Source organism: Aspergillus nidulans, chromosome VIII, assembly GCF_000011425.1.
Source record: "Aspergillus nidulans FGSC A4 chromosome VIII".
Classification (NCBI taxonomy): Eukaryota; Fungi; Ascomycota; class Eurotiomycetes; order Eurotiales; family Aspergillaceae; genus Aspergillus; species Aspergillus nidulans.
In genome coordinates this window covers 2,473,256-2,485,461 of record NC_066264.1, presented here as the reverse complement: position 1 = coordinate 2,485,461, position 12,206 = coordinate 2,473,256, and the positions used below count along the sequence as shown (strand labels likewise).

General features: G+C 52.1%; 6 protein-coding genes across 6 annotated transcripts, besides 1 other annotated feature; 3 read left to right on the top strand and 3 right to left on the bottom strand.

Annotated features, from left to right (window-relative positions):
- Positions 1-12,206: part of a sequence feature (contig 1.12 753..174100(-1)) that runs on past both edges of the window.
- ANIA_00764 (intradiol ring-cleavage dioxygenase) lies at positions 685-1,745 on the top strand (the record flags this gene model as incomplete). The annotated part of the gene is made up of 2 exons (XM_653276.1): positions 685-921; positions 993-1,745. The coding sequence occupies 2 exons, from the start codon at positions 685-687 to the stop codon at positions 1,743-1,745; spliced, it is 990 nt and encodes a 329-aa protein (XP_658368.1).
- Positions 1,931-3,023, bottom strand: ANIA_00765 (uncharacterized protein; the record flags this gene model as incomplete). Its single annotated transcript, XM_653277.1, has 2 exons — positions 1,931-2,713; positions 2,775-3,023. The coding sequence occupies 2 exons, from the start codon at positions 3,021-3,023 to the stop codon at positions 1,931-1,933; spliced, it is 1,032 nt and encodes a 343-aa protein (XP_658369.1).
- Positions 3,774-6,189, bottom strand: ANIA_00766 (protein pacX; the record flags this gene model as incomplete). The annotated part of the gene is made up of 2 exons (XM_653278.2): positions 5,197-6,189; positions 3,774-5,143 (listed from the first exon to the last, which is right to left on the bottom strand). The coding sequence occupies exons 1-2, from the start codon at positions 5,810-5,812 to the stop codon at positions 3,774-3,776; spliced, it is 1,986 nt and encodes a 661-aa protein (XP_658370.1). The 5' UTR covers positions 5,813-6,189.
- ANIA_00767 (putative small nuclear ribonucleoprotein (LSM7)) lies at positions 7,432-7,955 on the top strand (the record flags this gene model as incomplete). The annotated part of the gene is made up of 3 exons (XM_653279.1): positions 7,432-7,642; positions 7,704-7,775; positions 7,828-7,955. The coding sequence occupies 3 exons, from the start codon at positions 7,432-7,434 to the stop codon at positions 7,953-7,955; spliced, it is 411 nt and encodes a 136-aa protein (XP_658371.1).
- Positions 8,528-10,120, top strand: ANIA_00768 (uncharacterized protein; the record flags this gene model as incomplete). Its single annotated transcript, XM_653280.2, has 2 exons — positions 8,528-9,365; positions 9,449-10,120. The coding sequence occupies exons 1-2, from the start codon at positions 8,559-8,561 to the stop codon at positions 10,118-10,120; spliced, it is 1,479 nt and encodes a 492-aa protein (XP_658372.1). The 5' UTR covers positions 8,528-8,558.
- ANIA_10119 (PAN-complex poly(A)-binding subunit PAN3) lies at positions 10,443-12,195 on the bottom strand (the record flags this gene model as incomplete). The annotated part of the gene is made up of 4 exons (XM_050613314.1): positions 12,147-12,195; positions 11,735-11,879; positions 11,530-11,685; positions 10,443-11,473 (listed from the first exon to the last, which is right to left on the bottom strand). Exons 1-4 carry the CDS (start codon positions 12,156-12,158, stop codon positions 10,443-10,445), a joined length of 1,344 nt encoding a protein of 447 aa, XP_050469140.1. The 5' UTR covers positions 12,159-12,195.

The window sequence follows — 12,206 nt, the reverse complement described above, 5'->3', positions numbered from 1 at the left end:
AATGCAGATGTCTCTGTAGCTGCCAATCTATATTGCTGGTTGGAGCACCCACACCCCTGCTCAATCGCGCATCAGACCATCCACGCGTCCGAGGTGGACCAGCCAGGGAAGCAAGCGTGATGATCCATTGGTTTAAATGAGGTGTTTATCTCGGACTAACTCAGTTGATATATTGCCTCGTGGCCGAAAACCTGCAGGGGCAGCAATAACAACGCCATAGATGCAGCCGGATAAATCTTCTACCTCGGAATGTGGGGTGTGGGAGCGGAACCGTTCCTCGCAGGTGGAAGATCACTTAAAAGTGTAGAAGACCTGTTCCTCCTGTATAACAATCCCGTCAAACGACTCCAAATGGAGGTCCTGAACTACTCCAATTCTCCGCAATTCAAGGATCTCTATCGGCTTCTCCTACTTTGACCTCAAATCCGTATATCCGTCAATGGTAAAAAACGAAATGATCTACCGCGGGGGATTTCCGACACAGTCAAAATTAGCCAATCAGACCGCACAGAGAATAAGATTTGCTTATTGATCATTATACATCCCCATGCGGGGGGTTGCGTAGTTTTGCTCGAATACCCCTCTTGACTTCAACCCTTATATATCGCCTCTCCCCACGTTATCGGAGAGCAATTGACCCAAATCCCACCTTTTCTTAGATTCAGCCAGCAAGTAACCGGCACAATGGATCCCTCACAAGTCAAAATCCCGCCTATGAAGAACCTTACGGTCGAGAACATCACCGAGAATGTCATCCGCATCAACTCGCTCTGCGAAGACGAGCGAATGAAATACGTGCTCGAAAGACTAGTCACACACCTTCATGACTTTGCGCGCGAGACCAGACTCTCCTCGGCTGAGTGGATGACTGGACTGAAGTTCCTGACCGAGGTCGGTCAGATCTGTACGGACGTGCGACAGGTATGCACTCTATTTCTCCTTCCCTCATTCTCTCTGAAAAGAACGGAGACTGACGTTAGTTGGGTAAATAGGAATTTATCCTCCTCTCCGACGTCCTCGGCCTCTCCATCCTCGTCGACTCAATCGACCACCCCAAACCCCCCGGCAGCACAGAAGGCACGGTCCTGGGTCCCTTCCACACCCACGAAGCCGAGGAACTGTCTCAGGGCGGCTTGATGTCCAAGGACCCCGCTGGTGAACCACTACTGGTGGTCTGCACCATCAAAGATACAGATGGCAAGCCCATCGAGGGCGTCAAGGTCGACATTTGGGAAACCGACTCAACGGGCCACTATGACGTCCAGCACGCAGACCGCTCCGGCCCCGACGGGCGATGCATCATGCACTCCAACAAGGACGGAGTCTTCTGGTTCAATGCTATTACACCGGTTCCGTACCCGATCCCCCACGACGGGCCCGTCGGTAAGCTGCTGAAGAAATTACACCGCCACCCCTACCGACCCAGCCATATGCATTTCATGTTCGAGAAGCAGGGGTACGACCATCTGATTACGGCGCTGTATTTGCGGAATGACCCGTTTGAGACGAGTGACGCTGTTTTTGGTGTGAAGGATAGTCTTGTTATCGATATCGGGACGGCCGGCAAGGAGATTGCGGAGAAATATGGGGTTGAGGAGGGACATAAGTTGCTGACGTATGATTTCGTGCTGGTCTCTGAGAAGGAGACGAGTGAGCTGCGCGAGAGGAATTCGAAGGAGGCGTTGGATAGGCTGGGCAGGAAGGTGAAGATTGTGAACGGGTTGCCGATTCCGGATCTTGATTAGACAGTTCAACTTCTTTCTCGGCTCTATAAGCTGATTGATTCAAGAAATAAGGTATTGCATATATTTATATGGGACTTATGCCGATTGCTGTAGAAGTGGACGGCAGAAAGTAAGGTACCTAGTACCTAGTCCCACCTCTACCACGCCGAACCATATACCGGTATATCTGTACGGTATACAGGCACTCACCAACCCCTCTCCACCCCCTGCCTCACCAAATCCCGCACCGTCTCTCTGAACCGCCTATAGCTGATACCCAATTCCCTTCCGGCCGTCTCCCCATCCAACCCATGACTCTCATCCACGTCCTGCCTTGTCCCCGTAACCCGCTCTCTCAAGTCTGCAAACTCCTCCTTGATAATCCCCGCCGCAAGCCCATACGAGAATCTCTCTGGCGCCGCAACCGTATATCTCCTCCCTCCAACTCCAGGCTTCAACAATGCGCCTATATGTGCATCCGCTAGATCACGCACATCAATCCAGAAAGGCACACGCGCGACAGGAAGCGGTTCGCCGACAGCGACTTTCCACAGCATTGCATTCGACTCATTGAGACTCTCCACTGATGGAACAGGATGCACAACCGGGCCAAAGGTCATGGGCGGACAGAGAGTAACGAGATCAAACGACGGCTTTCTGTCGCGGATAAACTCCCACGCCGCGAGCTCGGCGAATTTCTTGGATCCGCGGTATGCCACTACCGCATTGGTGGATGTATCAATTGCCTCGGCGTAGCTTAGTGGGTTCCAATCGGCAGCTGTGTAGGTGAAGTATCCATCTGGCCCTGATCCTGGTCCTGCTCTGCGGTTTACGTCTATGACCGACGCAAAGGAGGATGTTAGGACTATGCGCTTGATTTTAGTTGTAGATGCGTCGGCAGCGGCCGCCGCTTCAAAGACAGCTTTCACGCCGTTTATGGCGGGGATGACGAGTTCCTTTTCGTTGTCTTTTGTATCGTATGTGAAGGGCTATCGACACCGAACATCCATTGCATCAGTAAAGAGGCAAAATAGGAAAGGGCTAACTCACACTCGCCGTATGAATGATACCATCAACGCCCTTGACAGCTTCAGCTAGTCCACCGGGATTCTCAAAATCGTTGATCTTGACGAACTCGAGCTGTTCTTTGTAGTGCAGGCGTGCTTTCAACATTTCTTCGCCTTTGGCCAGGGAGCGCGTTGCGCCGCGCACCCGTAGGCCGTGACCTAGGAGGGCGTCAACGATGTGCGCGCCAATAAAGCCAGTTGCGCCTGTGACGAGGACGAACTTGATGTCCATGTTTGAAGTGCGTTGGGGTTCAATTCAGTGGAGTTGATGACTGGAAGCGGGGAAGACGGTTATATAGGGCCAGTTGTCGGCCGGAGATGTTCCGAGGGGTGATGGGTGATGGGCATAGGAGGGTTAGAAAGGTGTCCACTCAACAGTTGGCTTGTAGCGAATTCAAAGAGGAAGGTTTACGAAGTTACTGACAAATGGGCATGTATGGAATGTCCATTGTGGCTCTGGGACGCCAGGAATGAGGACGGCGTCGCCGAACCAGAACGTGGCCGCTAGAATAGTGCATAAATGACGCCCACAGGATGTCGCGATTGAGAAAGTACTCTGAAAATTAGCATTGTACTTTGACCATGAGAGAGCTAGGTCCTACGCCGGAGGGTCCAACGCAGGGCGGCGAAGATAGATGTAGATTCCCGCGCAAGTCGAAAACCATCGTCTCAGTCGAAGCTGTCGACTAAGATTCTACGAGTATAGGCTGAAACTACTGGAAGTCGTGCGGAGTAGGATGTTGATTGTATCTACCTACGGACAAGACGGCCAGCGGACGTCACGCAATCACTTCCCATTAAAACAAATGAATCGCATTGTATATAGTGTGAACAACTCAAACCTCAAGAATGCAAGATCAAACACCAACTGCCGGGGATATCCGCTGAACCGCTGAAACAACATGCCAATATTTCAAATATACACGCAAACCTGCAAAGCCAAATCACCAGAATACATCACACGACATCGAGAAATCGAGAATCATGCTCGGACCAGTTTCCGGTCTCGATCCTGATCCCGCTCCATATCGCGCTCGCGTTCATTGCTTACTTCGTGTACGGTCCCTTTCGCCGCGGCTGCATTATAGGTATCCATGATGGCCTGGCTCAACGCATCCGGACCATCATCATCCCGATTTGGCTCGTTATTCCGGTTGAAGCTGTAGCGCCTATCACTCTGGTTGTGCCGATAAGAATGGCCGTGGCTATTGTGTATCTCGCTCACCGCCCGTCGCGGAGACACCTCCCTTACTGCTGACGGCCGGGACACGGGAGCGGCAATCGGTGCGGATTCCCTTCGTACCATGACATCCAACGCGCCTTCACGCGGTCTTTCTGGGTCGGATGCAGCGGTGGCTGATCCTGGTAATGAGGTTGGCAACGGCGCTGGTGCAGACGCTGGTGTCGCAACGGCGGTAGATGGTGGGACTTGTTCCGAAGCTGGTGCGGTGGAGGGACTGGCGGTAGTGTCTTTCGAATGTGGCTCCTCCACGGGGCCTCGATCAGCGCGCCGACCTTCCCGCAGCTCTTCCTCCTTCACGTCTCGCCACGAACATTTAGCATGCTTTTTTGTGCAGCCCATACAGGCAGTGAGGTTCTTCAGGCAATCCATGTGGAGACGACGGCACCGATCGCAAGGAGGCATGATGCGTTCACCTCGCTGCAGTTCTTCCATGCGCGCGACCATCTCGATCTTGAACGGACCTCCATCGTCCTTTTCATGGTGATGCGATTTCGGGGGCGGAAGCAACGAAGTGGGGGTGTTTGGAATCGCGACAGTGGCAGGTGTTGGTGCATACACGTTGTAATCGCCACCTTCAGATGCCCTGGGTCTAGGGCGGGATGACTGGCGGTTGCTCGACCCAGCAGCAGCAGCAGCAGCAGCAGCAGCTTCTTCATAGCTTCCTCGCACCTGGCGGTCTTGTGTAGTGAAAAACTTCTTCATCAGCTCAGCACGAGTGGTCGGAGATGCGCCCTTGATTGAGGTTCCATTTATGATTGTGACGTTGTCCGTATTGGAGTGAGAGAACAGGAATTGTGACGAGAGCAAGTTTTCTTCTGGAGGAGCTTCCCCCCCGGGTCGAGAAGCGTTGACCGCGACAAAACCGGTAGACGGGGACTGAGCGTTGGAGGCGCCATTGCCATTACCATTGCTGTTGAGCGAACTATGGGGGACGCCATTGGCATCGCGCCAGGCAGGACTCATAGATCGCTGCTGGGGTAGGTGTTGCGACTGTGAAAGAGGCTGCGAGGCCCGAGAGTTGTGGAGATTTACATCGTTTTCGCGCCGAGTGACGATCGCAGTCCGACGGTTTTTCAGACGATGATTCAGTTGTCTTGCACGTGCAGAGACTACAAAGGCATCGATTAGTAATTGACATAGTGGGGGAAAGCATAAAACAAACCTTGATCTGCGACTTGAATTATTGACTGGAGATTCTTCTCCAGTATCTCAAGAGCGCCGAGTTCCTTCTCTTCATCCTCGATAATGGGTTGAGGGGGAATCATCTTCTGAGGCATTCCCGACGCGATCAGCACAAAGTCCTCCTCGCTGATCTCCACGCGACTCTGTTTTGTATAGAACTGGCATACTCGCACGCCGTTGCGCGTCTTTTCGAGGTTGAACTGTTCAGGCTTGTTTTTCGCAAACTCTACCACGTCCAACCAGGTGATATTAGGCGTGTCCTTTCCATGTGACTTGAGCACCCGCGGCGGGCCGTCAAAAAGGCGCTCAAAGCGCTTGATCAGAATGGGACCCAAAGGGCACGCGCCCAGATTCCCAGCGATGCTTTCATGGCGCTGCAAAACGCCGTCGTATTCGCCAATCAAATGAATGATAGCGGGCATTGTATCGTCCAGCGAGACCAGAGGGAGATTGTCGGCATATTGCCGCGCGAGGTAGTTGATTTGTAGGTGATTTGAGTGCGTCTTGGGCACTTTTGATGCAATCGGAGGGAACTCCCCGGAATCTGATCGAGGTCGCTTGCCGGGAGTCTCTGCCGTCATCGTTCTAGAATCCATAACGGTGGAGGTGTGCGGGTAGAGAAAGCCTAAAGCCTCGAGGTCGCGATAACCGAGACGCGAGGACAACCAAGACGCAAAAACACCGTTAAAAAATACCTGAAGCAAAGAAAAGAAAACGGCAACCGGTTCTTGAATCCCCCGGGAAAATGGCGAAGAGTTTTGGTGGGAAGATTGCCGGTGTCGAGAGGCGGGTGGTTATTGAGTAATAGGAAACGCTGGCAGAGGAGGTGCTACCGATGGCGGAGCCGGACGCTCCAATGCGGGTTTAGATTCGGCCAGAAGGCGGCGGGCAGAGAGGGACCTGCAAAACGACGAGAAACAAGCGGGGGTCATAGGATAGCGATACCCTTCAAGGAGCTCAAGGAGCAGAAAAGAGTCATGGCAGTGAGCGGCAAGCGAAAAGACAGACGGGAGCCAGCAGCAGGGCGGAGGGATCCGTGACTACTGGACGACCTGAGGGATCCCGCCAGCGAAAAGTCAGCGGAGTGCGACGGGACTCGGTCCAGAGCCTTACCCGTCATGACTGTATTTTACGCTAGACTAGGTACAGACAGCCATGAAGTCCCTTGCAGGGCGACGTGACATGCTTGGGCAATTCGGGGGTCTACTCAGGGGCCTTCGAGCGTCTTTCAAGGGCCTTTCGAGAATCTATTCGACAGTCTACCAGCACTACGAATCACTTGAATATCGCAGCAGTCTGCCGCGACTAGGCGACCCAGCGAGCCTCCGAGCTCGCTGCCTGACCTGGGCTTGCGGATAGCCTGCCCAACCGGGTAGTATCACGTGACATTGTCCCAACCAGCCAACGGAGTCTAAATTTGGCGGTCTTCACGATAAAACAGCGGCTTCCCCTTGACCGGGGGCGGCTTGATCTAGGACCGGTAGATAGGCCGGTGATGAATTACGAGGAGTCTATAATGATGCGACATCCAGGTCCGTGCAGCTCGTGGAGACCGGATTGGATTGGATTGGATTGGGCTGGATTGGACTGGCTTGGATTGGAGAAGGAGCGCTTTGTTCCGCCCATTCCTTGCTGCCTAAGTCATCAGTAGTCTCGTCTTGTCACGGCTGACAATACCGTACCGCGTTTTCGCCGTCTCCCGTGACATGCTCTCCCACGACACAGCCAACCGGGCATCCAAGTGCAAACTCGACAAATAATATCTGCAGTGCACTATCGCGGACGAGCTTTGCCGCTGAGCCTGTTAAGCCAGTTAGCCCGTTAGCCAGGCTCGGAGACTATCTGCTGCTGTGTTGCGTGGACACAACCCTGGATCCAGGAAAATCCCTCATACAAACCGCCGTCTGAGCTCCCTTCCTAATCCTGCCACTACGTCGGCCTTCAGGGTTCCGCCCTTCACATCATCCGGATAGTCGGACAGTGCCTCTTCTGGTTAGCCATTGGTGACTCAACCTCTGTCAGATCGTCGGACTGTGACCGTGGACAGAGTGGGAGCGCCGTTTCCTCCCACTGTAACTGCAGGCTCTGACTCTTCCCCGCTCCCTTCTCTGTACCTCATCCTTTCGATTACATAACCTGGATTTTGAGAACCCACAACACTAAGAACAACGGTCTTCATCTGACCATACTCTGAAATCCCCGGTTTAGCCAAGCCATGTCCGAACGAGGCTCGTTCCGTGGAGGTGGCCGCAACCGCGGCGGAGGTTATGATCGATCTGGCGGCCGTGGCGGACATGGAAAAAGTGGCGGTGCCGGTGGCGGTGCTCAACAGCAACAGCAGGAGAAGCCCAAAAAGGAAAACATTCTCGACTTGACCAAGTACATGGACAAGGAGGTCCGGGTCAAGTTTAACGGTGGCCGAGAAGGTACGGTTCTCTCGCATCTGGGACAGCTATTTATGGGATATCTTTGCTGAAACATGACCAGTTTCTGGAATACTCAAGGGCTACGATCAGCTTATGAACCTTGTTTTGGATGATGTGAAAGAGTCGATGCGTGGTAAGTTGCGCATTTCAATCTGGTAGAACCATCAGTGACTGATACCGTGCAGACGACGAGGGCAACGAGACCACACGGGCTCTCGGTCTTATTGTCGCCCGTGGCACTTTGATCGTGCTGATCTCTCCCGCCGATGGTAGCGAACAGATCGCCAACCCATTCGTACAGGCAGAGGAGTAGACAGCGACAGTTCGCTTAAAATTTGGGTGCATAACGATCGACGCGAGTCGGCGTAGCCAGAATCCCATTTGGACTCGATGGACGCGCAAGGACCAGCCGGTCCACGGCCTGACATTACTCTAACTGGGTTACTATTTCTACCCGGGCTTTCTTCCAGAAGCTCTCGCATCTCTCTCGCATCTGTCCTCGCTATCCTCGTCAAGCAATGCTGGAGAGCTTGCGTTTTTGACAACGAGGAATAAGCGTTGACAATAAAACCTCATGTGAAATAGAACAATCTATCTAATGAAATAATGAGCTTAAATTCCATAGCCGGCCGTGACATCATCTGACAGCTGCCACATTCTTCCCCGCTCAATCAGCCCATCAATCCGCCCTTGATTCTTGGTTCTTAGGCATCGGGCCGCGGATACTGGACCACTGTCATTGATCGGTTAGTTCATATTGCGCCAGAATGATGAACCTCGCTAGGTCAGCTTCCATCGCCCAGGCTGGACGCTGATCCAGCTCTATATATGGTCGAGTCCGCCCGGGCAACGGTATACCGATCCATTAGTTTATATTATTCTTACTTCACTGCAGAAGAGTATATTACTAACCAACATGAAGCTCCAGCTTCATCTGACGCTAGCAGGCCTTTTCTGCTCGGTCCTCGCAATCCAAGATGTTCTCAGCGAGGTTAAAGATTCCAGGAATGGGCTTCTCGAAGCTGGTGCCAAAAACCCACTCGACTCAGCCCTCGAGTTATCCCCCACATTCTCCCCCGCAGAGATCTTCGACACCACCGAGATCACCAAATACCTGAATAGCATCAACGTCGACACCATCCCCAACACCGACAGCTGGATAAGCGGTTTTCTTGCCAGCAATCTCTTCAACGAAATCACCAATGCCCCTTCTGACTTCGTCAACGAAATCGATGCCCGCACTGAGACTCACCCCATTCAGAGCGACAAAACAATCTACCAGCTCATCTCAGAAAGCAAATACACCAATATTCTCGCTAAAATTATCGACCAAGACCCCAAACTAGTCGAGTTTCTTAACTCTACCCACCACAAGATCACTGTCTTTGCTCCAACTGACGATGCGTTCCGCAAGATTCTGCATCATCATCACCACCGTCATCATGATGGCCATGACGGAAATGGACACGAACGCGATGGCGACGGCGACAAAGACCACCATATCCCGAAAGAAGTGATTCGCTACTTCGCGAGCTACCACTCTTCCCCCGAGATCCTTACCGCCGCAAAGCTCTTCCACGCTCATACGGTCAATAGCGCCCTGAACGATTCCCTCCTCGGTACCGACAAGCACGATAACGGTCTCCCGCAGCGTCTTGCCGTGCGCGCTGGCTTCAAAGGGCTGACAATAAACTTCTACAGCCATGTCGTTGCAGCGGATATTGTAAGCCTTTCAACACGGATTATTCAGATCCTTAGAGAAATATAAAAAAAAAGAGGAGGAAAAGCTAATGTATGATGCTTTAGGGCGCATCCAACGGCCTGATCCACGGCCTCGACTCGATTCTCCTCCCGCCACCGCCAGCCCTATTGCTATTAGACATCCTCCCTACAAAGTTCTCAACATTCAACCTAGGCTTGATAAAAACAGGCCTAACCCAGTACCTGAACACCACAAAAGAAGAGTCAGCACACGGCTTCACAATTTTCACCCCTTCAAACCGCGCCTTCGACCATCTTGGGCTCCGGATTAACGCGTTCCTCTTCTCCCCATATGGCATTCCGTACCTCCGTGCATTACTTAAGTACCATATCGTGCCGAATCAAACGCTTTATAGCGATGTGCTCTATACGTCTGACGGACAGATTAAGCCGTTTGGAGTCAAGGGTTCAACGCATTTAGATCTGGAGACCCTGTTGGACGATCATGAGATTAGTGTTGATGTGGCGAGGTTCGGCCCGTACACGGGTTTCAAGGTGAATGGATGGCAGCGAGTAGCATTTGCAGATGTGCTGGGGAAAGATGGGGTGATTCATGTTTTAAATCGGGTTTTGATTCCGCCGAAGAGGGTGGAGGGTAAAGTTATATTCGGGGATGAGGGAGAATTGGAGCTGGAGGAGTTTATGGAGAGACTGAGACCTTGGGTTGAGGAGGATGTTGGAAATGAAAAGAGCGATGGCTATGCCACGGACCTGTGATGGATGGCTGCAGTACTAGCGCTGCAGAGTCCAAGCTGCTACTAGCCAATGTCTTGTATTTGCAGAGGTAAATTTGGATAAGTTGGATTTGTTGTATGGAGGATACTTGATAAGTGCATAGTATTCTACTAACCGCAATTGGCTTTAATGCAATATCATATGAACGGTGGAAGCAACACACGTCTAGGCAGATGAGTTAAACCTGCCAAAATCCCCTCCAGAGGATAGATCCACAGTCACCCATGAGTCATGCAATTCTCAACATATATACCACAGGATTCCGCACAAGGGTCTAGACCACTGCATAAGACAGGAAACCTACCTAGTGAGGCCTCCGGCTAGGCCTCAACAATGCCTGGAACGATGATTCCAGACCCTTCTTCAGCTCTTTGTAGCTGACAACAAAACAAGTCTGCTCGTCACGGCTGACTAGCGTGATTCTTTCGTCGGTTCCGGCATCCAACTTATTCAGGCATGTCAGCACGTGGCCGAGATCAACCACCGGGTCTCCCGAGGCGTCCACTTGATGAAAAACGTAATCCCGGAATATCTTCAGGTAAAACCGCTCCCCGTTCTCAGACCACTGCCGGTCATGTTCATGCTCTGGGCGCTCATTGATGAAATTCAGTTTTGTCAAAAGCCGGACAAGACGCCCGTTCTCGAGTTCCCGGCCCAAATCTGACGTGAGTTGGTCATCCAAATGAAGAGCCGAGTCAAAAGTCGACATCAACTGTGAAGAAATGCCGTTTATTAATATGTCAATATTTCGCTCTTGATCCTTCTGCATTCCGCCAAGCAGCCACATCACTGTGTTCTTGAGCTGCGGACTGTACGCGCGAGTGAAGTGTTCCATGGCCTTCGAAGGATTGTGTATGACGTTCGGTTGATTGGCACCCAAGGTAAGAATGAGTTGCCCGAAATTCACTAGGTCTTGTCGCTGAAGATCGGCGACAGATCTCTGAGCATCGTACTGCACCACGTCCATAATAGCACAGGCATTGAGCCGTATGCGATTTCTTCCCGTAAGCAAGATTTTACTGGGGTCGATAATCCTTGCTGCCAAACCAGCACTATGTATGCATTTCAAAGCGTTGGCAATCTGGGTAATGTAACCCCAAAGGATCTGTTCGGGAACGTGAGCATTGTGGCGGGCTTGAAACCTTGGGCCACCAGCACTCAAATGTTGTTCGGCGAGCGTTTTTGAGAGTGGGTGGTAATCAGTGACGAAAATCAATGAGCTGTCCTGGAAACTTCGGCTCGTGAATGCGTCGTGGATTGTCACCATACTACCACTAGCTATACGTTTCCAGGCCTGGACAGAGCGGATAGCCTTTTCATTTGTTAATCGAAAACCTAGGGCCAATCAACAACGTGCGATCAGAAGGTAAGATTGAGAATGAAGATGTTACCTTCTAACCGCCGAAGCGCGTAATAGCTCCCGTCTTTGGTGGACTGTGCCTTGTAGACCCAACTCGGATAGCCGAAGATGGCCGCATTTTTCTGGTGGTTAAGATCAAGAGGTACGAGGGAGTGGAAGTAGTCCACCTGGGCAGGTAATTGAGTATCTATATCACATCAGTGCGTGTATTTTCCGGCAACGTTCCTGCTACATACTGGGTAATGTCTGTAGCGTGGCAGCCGCTTTCTTTTGTAGCTCTTCTCTAAAGTCATTTGGGAGGAATAGATCGTGGACGTTGCGCTGGTACGCCAGTGCGTTCTGATTGTGCGGGCCAATGGGTGCGTATAAGTGATATTGAACCTAGAGCAAGAGGGCATTAGTCCGATCGCGGTACATGTTGAAACGACTCACTGGCTGTTGAAACCCGGCCTGATTGGCGTAGTAGGCCCCACCGAGGGTAGCAGCTGCGGCATCGTGAGAGAAGGGGTTGGCCTGGACAGGACCAACAGCACCTGGTGCAGCAAGAGGATTCGGAGTAGAAACGAAAGGATCAAAGGCATTGGCCGAGGCCACGCCAGGGTTGCCATTGCCGTGAAGAGGTGACTGAATAACCTGTTAGCGAATTACCTCCAGAGGCATCGATACCGTAAAGTCTTTGATTGCGCCAAAGGCTCCACTGGCAACGTA